The sequence below is a fragment of the Caretta caretta genome, chromosome 3 (assembly GCF_965140235.1).
Source record: "Caretta caretta isolate rCarCar2 chromosome 3, rCarCar1.hap1, whole genome shotgun sequence".
Classification (NCBI taxonomy): Eukaryota; Metazoa; Chordata; order Testudines; family Cheloniidae; genus Caretta; species Caretta caretta.
In genome coordinates this window covers 78,222,655-78,243,261 of record NC_134208.1, presented here as the reverse complement: position 1 = coordinate 78,243,261, position 20,607 = coordinate 78,222,655, and the positions used below count along the sequence as shown (strand labels likewise).

Here is a 20,607-nt window from a genome sequence, read left to right as displayed (position 1 = left end):
GCAGGAACTTTAGGTGATTTTTTAATATGTTGTGTGTGGGGTGCTGTTGTTTGCCTGCAACCACCCTGTTCCCATTAGCATTGTTTTCAAGGGCAATATGTTCTCAGCCCAGTTCTGTCTTGGAATATAAATTATTAGCTGTACTTCCTACTTCAAACAGACATCAATCAATCAAGTTGCATTTCTACAGTTATAACTTCAGGATGGGGACTGATCCTGCAAACCTTACTCAGACAAAAGTCAAAGTGATTGGAGATTTTGCCTGAATAAGGACTGCATGACTGAATTCACATTTCGTAGTATAAACACAATAATTTACTTTGACATTTCACAGAACAGAAAGAACACAGGGGCATAGACACAGTGCATGTGGATGTTTTAAAACTTGCCCAAAAATGTCCACCCGGGATAACAACCCCCTGAGTAATCATAGGCAAAATATTTTTACCAAGAGATGATTTACACATTTTTTCCCTCTAATGTAGTATAAACAGAATGTGGGACAATGAACAGTATTTGAACATTATTTAATTCCCTTGGAGTAAACAAACCCATTTTTCAATTCTGTGGCTTACCATTCTTGAGTTAGGTGGTCACCCAGCAAAAGGAAGAATACCCCATATTTAACATACACAAGGGGAAATCTTGGCCCCACTGAAGTCTGTGGGAATTTTGTCATTGACTTTGAGAAGACCAGGATTTCATCTACAATGTCACTCCACTACATAGTAAAATGGGTAGATAACAGCTCTCACTTATAACCAACTGCAAGCCTCCTATTTCTACGTAACACACTCCTAGATACACAGTTTGGTCTGATTTTCATGACATTCTTTTGTTAATGCATTCTTAAAGATGTTCTGTTCCATTCAGATCCTTGAACCATCCTGAAAGTACATTGCTAAGGGTAATCTTGTGTTCAGTGATCACTTTTCTAGAAAGTGAAAGATAATGCCATTGAGGGGCAACATACTTTTTGTGAAAATTATGTGAATTACTACAAACAGCAATAGCACTTATACATTTAAATTATCTCAAATTGTGCTATCTGGCTATCAGCTCAATCTGCATTAGTTCAATTGCTTAATGAGATCAGCCAAAAAACAGCATTCTGATCAACAAATCCATGGACAAGAACTGCACCTTCGATTTATGTCAAGGTTCCTTCCCCACTCTGAACTCTAGGGTACAGATGTGGGGACCTGCATGAAAGACCCCCCTAAGCTTATTCTTACCAGCTTAGGTTAAAAACTTCCTCAAGGTACAAACTTTGCCTTGTCCTTGAACCCTATGCTGCCACCACCAAGCGTGTTAAACAAAGAACAGGGAAAGAGCCCACTTGGAAATGTCTTCCCCCAAAATATCCCCCCAAGCCCTACACCCCTTTCCTGGGGAAGGCTTGATAAAAATTCTCACCAATTTGCATAGGTGAACACAGACCCAAACCCTTGGATCTTAAGAACAATGAAAAATCAATCAGGTTCTTAAAAGAAGAATTTTAATTAAAGAAAAGGTAAAACAATCCCCTCTGTACAATCAGGATGGTAAATACCTTACAGGGTAATCAGATTCAAAATATAGAGAATCCCTCTAGGCAAACCTTAAGCTACAAAAAGACACAAAAACAGGAATATACATTCCATTCAGCACAGCCTATTTTACAAGCCATTAAACAAAAGGAAATCTAACGCATTTCTAGCTAGATTGCTTACTAACTTTTTACAGGAGTTCTGAAGAGCGTTCCTGGCAAAAGCATCACACAGACAGACAGACCCTTTGTGCTCCCCCTCTCCAGCTTTGAAAGTATCTTGTCTCTCATTGGTCATTTTGGTCAGGTGCCAGCGAGGTTATCTTAGCTTCTTAACCCTTTACAGGTGAAAGGGTTTTGCCGCTGGCCAGGAGGGATTTCATAGCACTGTATACAGAAAGTATATATATTTATATATTCCCTTTATATTTTATGACAATTTACATGAGTGGAGGAATATCCCTATTAATGCAGGACAGCTGGCATCCCACTTTTTGATCAGAAATAAAAACTCATTATTTTCATGAACTTGTTATATGATATAATGGGACTTAATGATATTTGAAGAGGAAAAGTAGTTTGGGTCATTACCCAAACAACTTACCATGTATTTCAGAATACTTCAGTTGGAACAACCCCCTGTTGGACCAATAGATTATAACCTGCAGGTTTAAGTTCTTCTCCATACCTTGGGTTCATATACAATATTGACTCCAGGATGCAATTCTAGAGCTGAGGGACTGTTAGAAAGTGACAACTTTCAAAGGTAGCTTATTAAATAGTTCCCTCCAGCCTGTCTGTGGTGGTTGCCAGCTGGAAGTTAAAGATCCTGGGGCACTATTTGAAAAAAGTAGGGAGCAACAGTATGTTCCAGCTAATGTTCCCTGACTCAGGGAAACCACTTTTAGTTCAATGCTGCATGTGAGCTTTTTGCAGACTTCATAATTTCGGCTGTTTGCCTACTCATTGCTACACTAACATTTTGTATTCATTATTTTGTAAAGCTCTCTTGGACGAACTTCAAGAATGAAAACAGCTATATAATAACAATTTTATCGTATTATATTTTGAAATCCTTACAAGGGTTTCATATTATATATAAAATGAAGAACTTCTACATAACTGATCATTGTACAAAAGATGCAACCATTTATTTTTTGGGCAGGTTTAGTGGGCAGGGTTGTGAAGTTCTGACACATATCTTGGCTCCTAAACAATAAGAATGAGATATATGATTCTTGCATCCAGTCTATTAAATTATACATTTCATTCTCAAAACAAATGAGTTACTCTTTCTAAAAATGTATTAAAATATGAATGTCATAAGGCAGCCTCACCTGGGGTGCCCTCCAGCATCAAGCTGCTGCATGGCAAGTCTGCCTGCCTCTGTCTCCCCTTCAGCAGTTCCCAGAAATAGTCCAACTCTTGGAGTATAAATAGCCCTTGTGGGGTTAATGTATACAAAACAAATCCCCTTGCATAGAAACCATAACCAACCAAGCCCCCAAAGTGCATCAACGTACAGCCCTGGAATTTTACACTATGCTCAGACTCTCTGCAGCTCCACCACACTCACCTCCCAGGTATTGCTCCAGCATCTCTCATCACACCTCTGCTAGCTTCCTGACAATTCCTTCCTTTTCTCCTAGGGAAGACCTACAGTGCTTTCTGTTCTCTGCAGGTTCCACCCAGGCAGCTCTCTGCTGCGCCTTTGATCTCTATCCTGTACTCAGACAGCAATGTCACCTGCCAAAATTCTCATTCCCAGACAGCTCTCACTTTCCCTTTTCCTGATTGACCCCATCTGCACTGTCAGGCAGCTCTGACTCACCAGGTCTCTCCCCACTCTAGGGCCCAAGTGCCTTCTTTTAAGTCGCCAGCTGGGAGCTGGCAATCAGCTGACCAGTCACGGGTGAACTGGCCTCATCCCTCTTAACATCACCCTGTTAAAATGATTCCTTGTGTAGTCTCCCAACCTGTGAAGTTAACTGTGCCTAAGGGAGATTTCTAGTCAGCCTGTAATGCAGCAATAAGAAATTGTTTACTTCTCCCTTTGAAGTACAAATTTCAAACTGTATAATTTACTAAATACATCTCATAAGTAGAGCAAGAAACTTCCGGTCAGCCAAACAGATAATGATAAGGCTGCCTACCTCATTAACTACCCTCCTCAAAGCCCATCAGGAGCTACTGGTTTGGGGCCTGCTCCAAAGTTCACTGAAGTCAGTGGCTTTTTCCCCCCATTAACTTCAATGGCTTTTGCATTTAAACTATAACTCCCAGTTAAAAAAGATAATTAAATGCATGTTTAATTTTAAGCTCATGGGTAGTGCTATTGACTTCAATGGGACATCTTATATACCTAAAACTAGAAAATGTAATATTTTGCTGAAATAGGGCCACAGAGAACAATAGAAACACTTCCTCCCTTATAGGGAACCTGAGAGCAGGTACCTTTCTGATTCTTCAGGCAAGTCTCACAGCTCTACAGTGGTCACCAGAGAAAAGCCATTCTTAAGCAAAAGTTACCTACCAATAGTATCTGAGATATAAGTTATTTCTTTATGGTATTAGAGTAAAGGTAAGAAACTGTAGTTTCACAGATATCATTTCAACCAAATATATATACACACCTATTCAATAATGCATATAAAGTGTAGAGCTCAGTAAAAGGCAGAGTGTCTGTAGATTCCGTCAACTCCATTCATCGAACCACTAACTCTCATTATAGCACTAATTCAGTTTGCTTAAAAACAACAGGTTTGCAGCAAAGTAGAGGTTTATTTCCTTCCTCCATCACCTATAAAGGCGGTGTATTCAATTTTTTCTCTGTAGCCATCAGAGCTAGAAACTTACTTGAAAAAAATAATAAAAGCTGACATTCTCCCACAGTCAAGATTTTTAGGAGCTGGACTTTTATGAAAAATACCAATTCTTGTAATATTCAGGATAAAGTTCTCAATGTGTGAAGAAAAATGACCAGGTACTCATAAGGAAGCAGGATGATGGGATTAAGTAAGGGGTTACCATTAAAGTAATTTGAGAGACAAAGAGGGAGATCTGAATGCAACTACAACAAAAAATATCCTAAGAAGGGGAGTAAAAAAATCTTCTTTTATTTGATTTTAGCTCCTGCTAAAGAAAAGATTTCAGAAAAGTTAAGTAGAATTTAATACTAGAAACAATTCTTCTTTATGTAGGCAATTTTTAAATATGAAAACACACATTTTCTGTGATTAGAAGGCTACATAGATTTAGCAAGACAAGTGGAAGAAGAATTAGGCCTGGTCTATGCTAGAAAATTAGGGCAGTTTAACTTCATTGGTCAGGCATGTGAAAAATCCACAACCTGAGTGAAGTAGTTAAACCGACCTAAGTCCCTGAGTAGACAGCAGTAGGTCACTTTGGAAGTGAATTACAATAACCCAAATTAAGGCCACTTTAATTCTGAATGAGACGGTTTCCACAGCGGTTCATGTGGTTTAACTACTCCTCTTCAAATACACACCTTTAGTTAATTTGAATTAACTTTCCTGGATGTCCCCATGTAGACAAGCCCTGAAACTACATTTACTGTTACTCCTAAAATAATGTGTTGGCCAAGAATTCAACAAAAATAATTTCCAAGTATTCATACTTGTAAGCCAAAGTATAAATGCCTATGCCAAATTTTAACTGATGACCACTATCTTCCTGGTTCTCGACTATGGCTTCTAGGAGCTAGAGTTGCAGAAGCAATAACAAAAATATATAATTATAATAATGGTAATAATAATAATAATAACAATAAATCATGAAGCTCTTCATCAGTCCTTATTCATACAGTCAATGGGACTCTATTTGAATCCACTATGATGCCTGAGTAAGTCTTAAATAAACTGAGTTCTCCCTGAGTAAGTCTTGAATAAACACTTACGGAGGACTTCAGGATTTGAACTATAGTAAGTATTTTAATTATTCCTTTTTAGATAATATATATTATCATATGAAGATCAAAGTCTCATTCAGAAAACAGACATTCTAAGTATCTTTTTATCTAGTTTAATATCCTTCCCAATCAAAAAATGAATTTCTAAATAATGTGTACTCTCTGCCAGCTCTCGATAGATCCTTACACAGTATTGTACAAGACTGATGGTTCCCTGATACAAATAGTAAGAGAGTTGTGTAACTGTGTGTATTAACAAACTGAATACAAACCTAATTTTAAACACATATACACACATTATAACCAACAGAGAAATCCACACAAAAATATTATGACCTGGAATTAGGTAGCACTGGACTCATTAAAATTTAATTCTCCCCTAGATTGGTCTCACTATGAGAACAAATAGCCCAAACATTGGGGTTAGTACAGAATCTCCCCAGTCCATGGAGAGACCATACAGCAGCTTCAGGTAAGGAAAGAATCTCTACCTGTTTGTAGACAACAACAGTAACAATGCTTTAGGCCAGAAAAAATCCCACACCCGTTACCACAGCAAAATGTAGAAATATACCTTGCATTATTAGTGCACTAATGTGGGGATCAGAATCCCAGAAATGCAGATGCTATCATTGTTAGTAATTTGTATTACCATAGCACCTGGGATCCCTACTCATGGACCAGGACCCCACTGTGCTAGGCAATGGGAGAAAGATGTGTAGGGAAGAGAAATGGCAAAGGGATTGAGTGCTGCAATAAAGGCAGGGAGAAAGCAATGTACAACTCATCAACCCAAGCTTGGAAAATCTCCTGTCTTTCACACTTTTAACGTTGTGATACAGCTGCCACTGCCTGAATTGCTTGCAATGTTTTAAGATCCAATGTTCCACAAGGGAAAGAAAACAGCAAGGTTTCATCAAGGAGATTCTCTTATTTACTCTTCTCTTGGAAGTGGGGTCTTTGTTTTCCTTGTCCATCCCAACAGAAGAAACCAAGCTTTCCACTCCCTTTACCCACAGACCCCAGAGTATCCATGTGATGACTACTGCAGCTCAAACCTACCAGCTCTCATTGGCCCCCGGACAGCAAGAGCTGTTTTACCAGTGCTTCCCAGACCCTGGTTTTCCCAGTCTCAATAAGGTCCTGTCTGATCGGCAGAAAGGGCATGTTTTCCAATTGTGTTAGCTCAGTGAAAGGGACTGTGGCATATGCAGTCTTGCCTAGTGGTCACAACTGGACTGGTGTCCACATGTCAAGGACAGCAACGAGGCAGTAGTCAGTGGCAAAAACTGGAGTAATCACTAGAGCCAGGATTAATAAGCAAGAGTCAGGGCCAGAGTCAGGCCGGGGTCAGAGACTGGAGACCAGAAAGCAAGGTGTGGTCTTGAGTCACAGAAAGCCAATTGCATGGCTACTTAGACAACTTTCTGGGCTAAACCTCCAGGATTAAATAGTGAGCACGGGCCAATCAGCGGGCCGCTGAGTGCTGTCACTCTGAAAACCTATGGGTGGTACTTCCTGTAGCACCTAAACTCCACAGAGCTCCTTGGATAAGGCTTTGCATATCCTTCCAGTAGTGATGTGGGAACATCACCTGGTCCCAGGATCTGTAGACTGGGGTTCTAATCCCACAGATCTTTACACTCAGTTGAGTTAGTTTAATACTAAACTAAGTGGAGGGCATGCATTGTATTTTTTTTTTACTTCTGGAGAATGTATAATGGTATTAAAATCCTTAGATAGTTTACTACAAGATTGTCTCTAGTATGAGATCTTCAGTATTAGAATAACTGTCACAAACTAGAACTAAGATGCATTGGCAGAATTGGGGGGGAGAGGAGTAGTTGCCTAGCACCTGTCTATGCTATGTGAACAGGACCCCAGCTTTATTACATAAGAGATGTCGCCAGTTAAGTTGTCTGAATCATTTATTTTCTAACCAATGACACAAAATATGACATCTGATGGCCTTACAAGTTTTTAATAAATTATTTAACTAAGTTCAGAAACTTGACACTTACCTGTATGAGGTGTTCTCCTTTGCAATGATATATGGTTAAAGTGCACATATTCGATAAGAGAATATTGTTTAAGCTATCAAGAAATGTTACTTTGCTGAAATAAATAATTATTCATTGGGGAGTGGAAAGGCAGAAGCAAATTTGTACAACAAAAGCACATGAAGGATCAGTAAAAGAAAAACTGATTTGGGAGACATATAGCTCCAAAAGTTTTGTTTATATATTCCTCCAGACCTTCAGGTGTTTTTATTAAAACCTCTTTGGTCTGAAAACCAAGTATGAGCAGGACTTCTTGCAAGATTTATTGTACTTTCTGGTTTCACCTGGGAGAGAAATGTTGCCAGAACAAATTTTCTCATTGGATTTGTTTCCTTCATTATTTTTATGCACTGATCGCTCTAGCCTCTGGGCATATGTCTGATTAAATGCAGAAAAGCATTCAAAGGTCCACAACAGACAGCACAAAAGTCCCTTCCTTCAACACCATCACACAACCATAAATAAATCATCGATAATCTACAATCAGACAAAGGATTGACCAAAAGGATGTATATTGGCCCATGCTCTGAAGTTCAGTGAACTCAGGCCCTGCCAGAGGAAGCAAGTTCCACAGCCAAGGGCCCACCACAGAAATACTATGGCTCTACTCTCCACCCTCAACATCCAAATGTGCACTAGGGTGTGTTAGCAAAGGAAATGATCTTAGCTATCATGAAAGTGCATAAACAGACGATGGACCTTTGGGAGCTAGATCTTGAACTGTGATATGCTCTGCAGATTAGCACCTTACCTATCATACATAAAAAGCAACAACAGCATCAGCGAACAGCAAATGGAGGACAGCAGCCATCTGCTACACAGGTTGTTATGAATCACTCGCCAGTGGTGAAACTTCACACAGTTATACTGAGACACGCTTGTCTCTTACAAAATGCATCACAAACTTTTTAATAACCACACAGATGAGACAGGATTTCAGATAGGGTAAAAAATTTAATAGTGTCTAAATTATTGAAAGGCATTGGTACTTAGACTCTAAAGTGTCACTTTTGAAAAATGTGACTTGGGCTCCTAAGTCACTTAGACACTTTTGAAAATCATTCCCTATGTTTCAAAAATCCATACAGTAAACCAAATGGAACTAATTTTTTATCTACGTTGAGGACGAAAGGTTGGATCCACTCTTTCTAGATTTGATCTGTGGCTCCAGAGAAACTAATATTTCATACCTGGTGTTAAAGCTCCAAGCCATCCCCTCCAATTGAGCATAAAAGCTCTGTTACTACTTTGGTTACTCGATCTTCCATTTGCTTCTCTCTGCAGAAAATGCTTCTGCAAAACATCTGGTGCACCAATCCTTCTCATTTCTTCTCAATGCTGAGAAACTCCTGTTCCCACCTCCAGTCTCTGCCCAGGGTTGTAGTGCTAATATGGGGTGGGGGTTGGGGGTGTTCTCCATGGAAAGGAGTGCTCTCAGCTCCTAAGTGTTAATAATGACTATATACAGTGGTTTAGATTTTCTACCTACTGTACAAACATTAGCTAATCTATCTTCTCAGACTATGAGGTAGGTAAATAAGTATTTATATTTCTATTTTAAAGATTGGTCACAGAGTGGTTACGTGACTTGTCCATGGTCTAATAGCAAATCAGCATCAGAATCCAGGCTACAACCACATTTCTTGAATTCCTGTCTCCTCCTCACCCAATCCACTACCCCACTTGTTCCCCAGGCAAGTTACATCTCTTTCTCTGTGTCTCAGTTTTCCCATAACAACCCTAACTTACATGCAACACATTTGTTTCATTATCTGACACCAAGAACTCAAGCAAGATGGAACATCTAGCCACCCCCCAGGTTGTGCAACATAGTATATTCAGTATGAGGTTTTTGGTAACTGTGCACACACAATGTAACTTCCTATTGTGTGTTATCACAATATGGACTTCCCCCCCCACACACACACTTTCTCCCTACCCTTTATTACAAAATTATTTTACTGTTTTTATTCTCAGAATAAGACAGCCAACAATTGTAGTTTAGTCTAAATTACTTCAGAATGTTTCATAATGTGCTTCTAAAGATAACATGAATATTTTTGTGAAAAAGTATAGTACATACTAATTTGAGACTGCATGACAGCTCCATGTCTGATATTAAATTTTTGCTGAGAATTGGGTGAGGCTCCCCTTTTTCTTTTTTTTTTTTTTTTTTTTAGTATTATAAAGTGTGGAGACTAGCGAAGTGTGAATTAGCAAGGTTGTACTGCATGGGTGGGTGATTTCTGTTCAGAGTTTCTGAAATAGCGAGGCTACGTTCAGATAACGGAAACTGATGTATCATAATCAATGAGAGATGCACAAGAGTCACAAACTCTTTCCTGCTGAAAGGGAAGCAGATTCGATTTGTTGTGGGCCCTCTGGTTAGATTGGATCGCAAATGGTGTTCCTCCACATAAAGGACCCTAATCTACAAGCATCTGAAGAGACCGGGGGAGAATAGGGTTACATTCTGTGGAAAGAGGCAAGACTTCCCCCTGCCTGAATGATTTGAAGGAAACTACACAGGGGGACACTGATTTTCCCTCCTTTCAGGCCCCTCCCCATGACTATTTACACTGAAAGGGCAATCTACAGTTCAGATGGTTAAATCCAGGGCAACCACTTCAACCACTGATGACAAACAGAGAATAAATTCAACCGACCTAAACTAGAATTCTTAAGGATTTGAAATTATACCCTTTCACCAGTGCCATCCACCTCCAGAACAATTCATTACAGTGTGGATGAATGGCTGACTCTGGTGATCGCTTCTAGGGCCAATTAAAGGGGTTAACTGAGCCATGAGAGTTCATAAATGAATCCAGTTCCTTTCCCTCTATTTCTTTCTATAGCTTGAAGATAAAGTAAGGGTGTAATGTGTAAGCTCTGCGGGTTTATATAGTGACAAATGACTATATTACTACTAGCAATATTAGGTCTTTGTCCCAGATACTAGAGGCTTTGCTGAGCTTCCTATTTCTCTATAACATCATGAAAAAGAAAGAACATGAGATGTGTAAGCACTGTGGTCCCATGTACTGACAAATGGGAATGGTGCCATTGCCAGTAATAATTCTTTGTCTAGTAACCAGAAGCCCATTATTTCTTTGGTCGCTGTCAAAGGGGACAAAAAGTATAGTCAGAACAGGTGAGAAGAGATTTTAAATCTTAAATTCTCCTTTATGCCTATTTCTAAAGCCACTTTAAGTTTCATTTACAAATATAAGTGGACAAACAATATACTTTTATAGACACCATCATACATGATAATACTTAGAAGTTGCAATACATTCAAAATACATAATAAATGAAATCTAATTAAAAACTTTTTTGAAATCACTGTTTCCAATTAATAAATGTGGTACACTAATGACAAACAAAGTGCAAGTACATGGAAGGATGTAATTTTCCTGTCTCTCTAGCTGTCCCAGCTATGTTGATATTTAATACATCATAGCTCTGCTTAAGAGGGACCAGGTTGATATACTTGAAAAATGTTTAACTGTTTACATTATCCATTGATTGTGGTTTAATATTCAGTGTCTGTAAAATCCTTAATATATATTAATAATCTCCACTGGCATTAAAAAAAAGAGTTAAAAAAACTACCTAATTTTGTGTGGCTCATTTAGCACAGTATATATATATAGTTTAAATAACCAGATATGAATATTCAACAAATGATACAGAATTTGATATTTTTCAAATTAAATATTAATGCAGTATCTGATAAAAGCAGAAGAGGTGAAGCTCTGTCAGCACAGTTATTATAAAAGCTCTATTTTTTTTCAAAAATTGTGTATAATATTAGACTGAAGGCATAAAGTAAGGACTCCTGATTTCCAATCAATGTGACAATTGTGGGGTTTTCAACTTTTTTTTTCCAACAAATTGAAACATTAGAACTATTATAATACAATAAATAATAAAAATCAATAGTTGTAGGAGTGAAAGACAACAGGGTTGGTGTGTTTTTTTTAAACAGGAAAACATCTGTTTGGTTATCTGCCATTTAAAATAAGGCCTTTTTAAAAAATTTAAGTATAATTATAATTAGTTATATCATCCTCTTTCACAGCAAAACTTGGGGAGCAGGAACCAGATGAACAAAAACTCTGAGATTCCCCCTGTAATTTCCTGCAATATCTTCTATTTATGGTTCACCCCTACAGGGGAAGAAGCAGAAGATCTGAGGTGAATTGACTTTAGCGGGACCAGGATTTCACTTCTGCTTTCTACTCTGTGTTGATCCACTTTCAGGCTCAGTGCCGAACACTGGAACTATGATACAAGGACCTCCTCTACCATTGTCTGTCCCTGGAACCTCTAATAAAGGGGATTAGACTATGCAAAGGGTTGGAGAGGGAGAGACACAAAAGAGGTAACACAGCCTCGGGATGTATTATCTTATTGATGAAGCTAGATGTCCTGGAAAAGAACAATACATGCTCCTGCCCTTGACCTGCCTCACAACATGTGGAACCTCAGAGCTCAGGAGTTTCTTCTGAAATATCTCTGTCAGAAGGAGATGGTGCCAGGAGGTGGCTGACACCATCTTTTGCCTTTTGACCTAGATGTGACAGTTGCTCAATACTGTTATTGGGTAAAAGCCACAGTATGTTACATTTCAGAGTACCAGCCGTGTTAGTCTGTATTCGCAAAAAGAAAAGGAGTACTTGTGGCACCTTAGAGACTTACAAATTTATTTGAGCATAAGCTTTTGTGAACTACAGCGCACTTCATCGGATGCATCCGATGAAGTGAGCTGTAGCTCACAAAAGCTTATGCTCAAATAAATTTGTTAGTTTCTAAGATGCCACAAGTACTCCTTTTCAGTATGTTAAATGTTTCCCATAGGATTAGTGAAGAGACATCTCTCATAAAAGCTCTATACTTTGGATGGGTACCTTATAACTATAAAGCCTGAGCTGACCTCACTCACACCAATGTAAGTCCGGTGCAAGTAAATGTATGCTAATAGAGTAACACCGGTCTAAAACTGGGGTAAGATAAGAATCAGTTCTATAGTTTCCATAGACTTCTAGCAAAACTTCTGAATGAGTAATTACAGTGCATGGAGTTTAAATACACTTCTTAGTATAAAAACTTTTATGATGTAATTAGCTTTAATGGAGACTTTAAATATTACATATTTTTAAAAACATCTCTAAATACCACTATTGTTAATTTTTAGAGTACCATCAGTGTGTGTGGCTCTGGATAAGAACACAATATATGGGTAATATTTTTATACACATGAGGAAAAATCACATAGGCTCAACTGAAGTTAATGGCAAAACTCCCAAGGACTTCAATGGGTGCCAAGATATCATTCATAATATTTCTTTTTCACAAAATAAATGATGTTATCCTACATGCCGATCAATTGATACCTACTATTAAACCACAAATGATTATATTCTAAAACATTACCATGCACATGCAAATATACAAGGCTATTTAGAACAAGGAATCAAACTTCCTCCTTAACGTTCTCCATTGGGCAATCCCACACGTTATGCATTCTGTGAGCTCTGCATAAATATGAGTGTGTAACTCTTCAGTATGCATCGGGTGCTGCTCATACATTTGAAAACATGAGTGTTAATTTCAGCCTCACTTTGCCCATCTCTAAAATGGGTATAATAATAATTATAACACAAGGAGAGTGTGAAGAATAAATAATGTTTATAAAATACATGGACATCACTGGAGGAAGGTGCTTACTGTGCACAGGATTAACATCTCCTAGGAATGTTGTTATTGGATTTATCCAATGATTTCCAATAATCAGAGATCTACAGGACAAGAGATTTCTAAAATAGGCCGAAAAACCTTCTCATTTAGTGATATGTTGACTTGACTTGAGAAAACAAAGTATTTTTTTATTATAAAGGAGAAGTTTTTTATGTTAAATTACATAATCACATTTTAAAGAAGTCCATTGTAACACCAGACAAATATTTCTCTGTGTTATGACCAAATGGCTCTGGAATTAGCATAATCCAGAATATCTCCCTTTTTAAATGAAAGTAAGTAAAGAACATAGTTCAAAAGATACAAAAAGAAGCAAAAATGACAGTTACTTTAAAATATTAGGTTGCAAGTAAATATAAATATGGTATTTTGTTTGAGATAAAATTAGTATGGCTCTCCAGTACTAAGTCACATTTTTAGTCTATCAATTGTGAATGCAACTAATGACTAATCTGTAGGCAATAATTAAAATGAGATTTGGTCCTGTGACTTTAGAACAACTGCGTGACTGGATTGCAGGTTACAATTCTAAGGGTTTTGTAATTAGACAGGCATGCACAAACTAATCTATAAATTGGTATTCATACCGTCATAAATCCATCCAGCAAACCTGAATCAGGTTTAGGAGGTGCTTGCAATCGTTCCATGGACCACTTTTCAATGATGGAGGCCACCTGGCTGTTCTCTGTGTTTAAGATTCTGAATCCAGTCATGTTAACGCCACTATACCGGTAAGGTTCCACATCAAGAGCAAAAAGGTCCTGAAAGAGATGTTTACAACATAAATGCTTTTTATATGTCATTTCTTAATGCAGGCATTTAACCACCTCCGTGGAGATAAGCACTGTAATGTGCCATGACCAACAGTATTGTACATGCTACTAAGTGCCGTATGTTCCATGTACAGGTCTGGTTGGGGTCTATTCCATCTTATACACACATAACTCCAACTGATGTTAGTGGGAGTTCCCTGTACATAAAGAGGAAAGAACATATCCCACAGTCATAAACAAAGCACATTAGGAAAAAAATTAAGCCCAGTGGCTGAAATTGCTAGTTACAAATACTCCATAAAATGTAATCAGACTTTAATATTATTTGCTAATTTAACAATCCCTTTTTCTGTAGTTCAGATACTGAATTTAAATGATAAAATAAAATGACAGATTCCCTGCACTTTCCTCAGACTATTTCTCTCTGTTAAGCAGAATACACTCTTCCTGTTTTTATCTTGGTCTATTATCTCTATTATTTTTACCTTATTATTATTTTTACCTTAATGAGCTACAGAACACCTTGTAGAGAATTAGTCTCCATTATCTCAAAAACAGAATAAATGCTAAAAGCTCATTATTAAATTTAGACATTCTCAGTTGGATGTTGTAGAAAAATGCATATCCCGAGTAACAAAATATTCTGTTTTTTATACACCTTTCATACTGATCTATCACTGAATACAATATTTTCCTGTTCTTCGGAACACATAATATCTTTAATCAATCTGATCTATTAATTTCTCTTTTGTATTACAACATTTTAATTAAGATCTTTTCTAAAAAAGAAAATAGGCATATGTGTAGGGGAGAAAATAAAGTTAGAAAAAAAGAAAAATAAGTAGAAATTTTGGATGGAACAAGTGATTTCAAGAACAAGGTCCCGATCCTTCACTGTGATTCTTCAGTGCAGACCCCAGTACCTCTGGGGAGTCCAGAGATCTTCACTAGAGAATTCTGATGCAGAATTGGAACTTAAATATGAAGTTGGTGAAAAATATAACTTTTATGACTCAGTAAGCAGAGCTTCAACCAGCAGAAAGTGCTTCAGTACTACATAGCAGGCTGCACCAAGACTGTTCTTTTTTCTGATTTCCTTAGTAATATGTCTAGTGAAGGTGATAGAGACCCTTATTTAGCAGTCCTGCACCGAATTATATTTTGATAAACACTGCATCCTCCATACAATTCAACCTACAGTGCTTGTCCTTCATCTCCTTTTTTTAAATTGCCCATTTAATATATTCTAGTTTTCTGTGAAATTGTAATGTTAGGGCTGATATTTATCAGAATGCATTTATTTACCCATTGAAGAGAAAGCAGAGCAATAACAGGGATAGCAGTATATGATGAATTGCTCATTGTTAACATTAGAACTCAAACCTAATCTCAAAGATAGTTATCCTTCTGGATTCTAATTAGGGTTTATGGTATTATTTTTCATATACAATGTATAGGGTATGTACAAGTATCAGGGGGTAGCCGTGTTAGTCTGTATCCACAAAAACAACAAGGAGTTTAGTGGCACCTTAAAGACTAACAGATTTATTTGGGCATCAGCTTTTGTGGGTAAAAAACCACTTCTTCAGATGCAGAAGTGGTGTTTTACCCACGAAAGCTAATGCCCAAATAAATCTGTTAGTCTTTAACGTGTCACCGGACTCCTTAGGATACATGCAGTGCTTAATTTGTGCCAAGGCTTAACTTGGCTGAGCCCCGTCATCTATCGGTTTGGCAGTTCATAGCCCCAGCACCGTTGGGCTTGCTGCATGAGTTATGACTGTAAAAAACTTACTTGAGCTTCAGCACCTAATTGCTTGAGCCCTGACACCTCTTTCATCACAAATTAAGCACTGGCTATGTCGGAATTCAGTGTGTGCCTGCAGTTTGACATCTATTTACAAATTTCCATACTTGCGTCCTTATTCTAAAGATATTGTACATTTTAGCAGAATAGCTAAAAGTAATAAGAACTATGTTGCAGTAATGCTGTACTCTTACAGAATTTCTTTCCCTTCAAATTTCAGATGCTTTCAAACATCTGCACAAAAAAACCCCAACCTCATAACTAATTATTTAATCCAAACACATTCATGTGTACACAAAAGTATAACAAATATACACAACAACTCGGTGTATTAATGAGCTAGTGCATTAGGCCCCTGAATCAGTCACTGGAGAATACAGTTCTGAAGACTGCTTTAAATGCTGTGATTGGAAAATTTATTTGACAGGCTTTCACTGTGCCAGGTAAGAAGCAATTAATAAATCAAAGCAGCTGAAACTCTGTTGCAAGTTACAGAGCTCTACTGCAGCATCAAAATCTATCACCTGCTGGCGTATGCCAAATTATCCTTTTCTGTCACTGATTCAGGCTGGTCCTTCAGGCACCTAAAGAAACTAGTGTTCCAAGAAGCAAATGGAAATATTTAATTACAGCAAAATCCTGATTTTAAAATTTAGTAAAAAGTCCATTCTAGAATATAAAGCAAAGAAACAAATGCAATGAGATAGAAAGCTCAAGTCACTCAAACCAGCAATTCTCACCAATGAGCCAAATTAAAATACAATATACAAAATTAAAACTGAGACGTCTGGAATCATTTGGTCAGTCTGAGAGCTTTGACAAGGTGAATTATAAACTGTGTGCAATTCCAGCATCTCTGAGTTCCACAAAGGCCCTAAGAAAAGTTATGGTTATGTAAAATCTTCTCTGCTTTTACTAACCTAATGAGGTTCATCTTTAAGAGTTATTTCATTAAAGGCCAGTACGCAGGCTGTTCCAGTGCTGCTCTTTTCCATGTTTTGCAATCTCTATACTATGATTCATTGATGACTGTTCATTGAGTCCACATAAAGGTCTCATTTCAGCAAGGTACTTGAGCACGTCTCATTTTAAACACATTACATAGACCCACTGAAGTGGGACCATCTGCATGCTTAAAATGACACACACGCTCAAGAACCTTGCTGAACTGAGGACTGAATGTGCCCATTTGATCCATAATAGGAGTAAGATAAAATAATGTATATAATTTGAATTTTACTAATGTTTTCCCATTTCTCAGGGTGGAATTCTAAAAACTTCTAAATTCTTCCCTGATAGCCTTCTCATATATAGCTTGGAAGTAATGCAAGAACACATTACTTGAGAGTAGAGTTGAGTGAATTGTGAAAAAGATTGTCACATGAATATTTGTTTAAATTTGAAAGCATATTTAGATTCAGCTTTTCCAGTTCTTGAGTTTAGCACCAAATTTTCAGCATGAATGCTCCAATATTCATCAAAGCTGATTTTTGTGGTGCATATGTAATTCCAGAGCTCTCCATTCTTCCCAAGTTGGTATTTACATAAAGGAAAAGAAACAATACCACATGACTTATGTAATTAATCACCACACAGGAAATTTTAAATTGTGGTTTGAAATTATTCACAATGAATTATTTAGTACTCATCGGTGGACGAAGAATTGTTTGCCAAAGAAATTAATAACTAACTTGGAATAATGAATATATCTGAGAATTTTACAACTTGTTCATTGAAAAAACAGTAAGGAGAAAAATGACAAGACTCATAGAATAATTATTAATTGTGGATTGATTATGCTCTCAGCTCTACTCAAAAATTTAAATCTCTAATGCTACAAAATAATTTTCTCAGGTCTATTAGTTACCAGTGTACAGTGTTGAACATTAATTAAAATATCCTCATGAGTTTTCATTGGACATAACAAAACTTGATGGAGAAAACATGCCATACCTGAGAGGCCATACCTGAGAGACCTCTTTCACACTGTCAAGTAATATAATTAAGATGGCTAAGGCCTTTGTTCAATGTTATTGGCATGTTTTTATAAGCTACTTACCAATGTGGTAAAGATATAATGATAGTATTCTGTCATCATTCCCATAGCTAAAGCCTAAAAAAATAAACGAAAGATTAATATTTTGAGGTCACATAACATACTTTTTAATTGCACCTTTACAGCAAATTAAAAAGCAAAAGTGGAACACTATTTGGAACAGACTATAAGGTAGGAATTATACTAAAATTAGGTCAAGCAAATCATTTCTTAATAGTCAGAACAGATTACTGACTATTAAAGGAATTTATGAACCAGATCTTCTGATAAAAAGATTATTATTATAATGTTTAGAGCTGTAATTGTGAAAGAGGCTTATAGTTTTACATATTAATGGGAGCATTAACTTGCCACACAAAATCTGAACTAAGAATATTTTACTTCATTGTATTTATAATGTCTCCACTAACTAATAACCTAATGAGAAACACAATTCTACTTTGATTAACAATATGACTCAATTAAAAACTAGTGTTAGCAAAATAAGTGGGATGTTGATTGATAGACAGACAGACAAATAGATCAACAGATCAAGCTTTGGGCACTTTTACCATATTTCTTTAGCATTAACGGAGCATATCAAATATCGGTACCATTATTCAAAAAGTATAGAAAACTAGCAAGTATGTCTTCCTGCCTTCCTAAAAGCACAACACAGAATAATTTCAGCTCAGTTGTGTATTTTCAATTTCGTATATATTTTTGTTGGCAAAATAAGGGCAAGTATTCTTAAATACAGTTTTAAAGAAGTGGGTTGGGGATCTCTCCTCATTCTAATTCATTATTCTTCTACCTTAAAGGGCAGTTCCAATCCGAAAAGTACTCTGCAGAACAGCCTCCTTTGTGTATTAAGATTTATATCCAATCATTTTAGTAACTAAAACTTTTAGTTACTTTTTTTAGCACTGAAAAGATAACATAGCTATGGGAGAAGAATTTGGATTCTGTTTCTTTTTGTGCACCAACAGCATTCTTTTATCAATTACATCTGTTCGAACCTACTGATGGCAAGAGGAGGAGTCACTGTGAACACAGTTCGGAAACAATTAATTTTTCAGATATATACGTGAGATCCTAGTTTGTCCTCCAGAAGCTTTGCTGCTTGTGACACTGCATGAGAAGGCAAGACGCAACAAGACTGTAGTTATGGGGGGGGGGGAAGTTAGGAGTCTACAAGTTTGAATGTTCAGACTCAAGCATTACTTCATTTTCTTGCTAAGTGGTGAAACCTCACCACTGGGTACAGCTAAGGAGTGCCTGTATGCATTGGGAATCCTCATTCACCAAAACTATAGAGCAGCAATGGAGCTACTCAGAGACCACTACTGCACCCTCACGCTGAATGTGCTGCATCACCTTAGACAGGGAAGGAGAATAACTATTACCCACCCCTACCACTTCCCTGTCCCTGTCCCTAAAGAAGTTGGAGGATCCCAGTGGAGTATAACCGTGTAGCATACAGCTGGTGCAGAAAGTTTGGGCAAGCTCTTGTGAATTCTGCCATATGCTCCTTGCATTCCCACAGGCACACAATGGAAATGCAGCAGTTTAACCATGTTTAGGGTCCTCCGCAATCATGGCAGGAGGGCAGAGAGAATTTGGCCCCTAAGAAAATACCCAAGGGGAACTGACAGTATGAGTAATTTTCTCAGTGGAACATATTAGTGTGCTCATCTGGTAAGGAAAAGAGAGATTTAATTTACAAACATACTCAAGTGGTTTGTCAATCAACGCAAGGTTGAGTTTTCTATTATTGAAATACACTATTGGAATTCTATTCATTTGATTATGGAATATACTAAAATAAGAAGTCTAAATTAAAATTGTTCATTGTGCAGAATAAGACTAAACAAACATTCTAAATTTGCTTTCTGTTCAGAGTGCCAGTCTATGAGTGGTTTCAGAGTAACAGCCGTGTTAGTCTGTATTCGCAAAAAGAAAAGGAGTACTTGTGGCACCTTAGAGACTAACCAATTTATTTGAGCATAAGCTTTCGTGAGCTACAACTCACTTCATCGGATGCATACCCAACAGGACATTCATCATTATAAGATAATATAAAAGATTTTTCCAAGTAACATTTGCCTCCAGAGACTTGTAAATAAAGCTCTTGCTCCATCCCAAACAAATAAAAGAAAAGTGGCTATCATTATAATCTCATATAACATTAGCTCAGGAGGACTTGGTTGATTTTCCAGTAGAAAGAGCTCAGTAAAATTCACACACAATTTTAAAATCAGTTGAGACTAGGTGTTCCTGTTATTTGTTAGGAAATATACTAGGCCATCTGAAGTGATGTAATGATTACCTGTTTTAAAATGCCTGCTGCCATTTCATGACTGCAGTCAAAGATCACATGGAACTCCTTGCCTCTTTTCATCTCCTTTAGTAAAGGCTTAGCATCCTTTGTGTCAGCTGGTAACTGACGGATTTTTAGTCTTAGGTTGTACCGTGATGGAGCTTTAATGAGCTCTTGTAATCGAATAAGGCCTTAAAGAAAATATGAAAGAGACAGGAAAGGAAAATTATTGAAACAAAAATGAAATGACCTGGCAAGAGAAAATAGCTTATTACAAAATATTTGCAATTTCCTGATTCTTTCCCCTTCTTATGAGTACGCTACAGTGTGTATAAATTTGTGCTTAAAGAAATGTCTGGGATCCCATTGCTTTCTTGACACAATTCTTTTTTCTTC

At 37.2% G+C, this 20,607-nt stretch overlaps 1 protein-coding gene across 3 annotated transcripts in view; it reads right to left on the bottom strand.

Annotated features, from left to right (window-relative positions):
* Positions 1-20,607, bottom strand: part of GRIK2 (glutamate ionotropic receptor kainate type subunit 2) — a 611,732-nt gene that overhangs the window by 363,405 nt on the left and 227,720 nt on the right. For all 3 annotated transcript variants that reach the window (XM_048844922.2, XM_075126599.1, XM_048844923.2), the window contains exons 5-7: positions 20,221-20,402; positions 17,916-17,969; positions 13,864-14,037 (exon numbers count right to left, since the gene is read on the bottom strand). In XM_048844922.2, the coding sequence (XP_048700879.1) occupies positions 13,864-14,037; positions 17,916-17,969; positions 20,221-20,402 (410 nt within the window). The remainder of the gene's footprint in view (positions 1-13,863; positions 14,038-17,915; positions 17,970-20,220; positions 20,403-20,607) is intronic.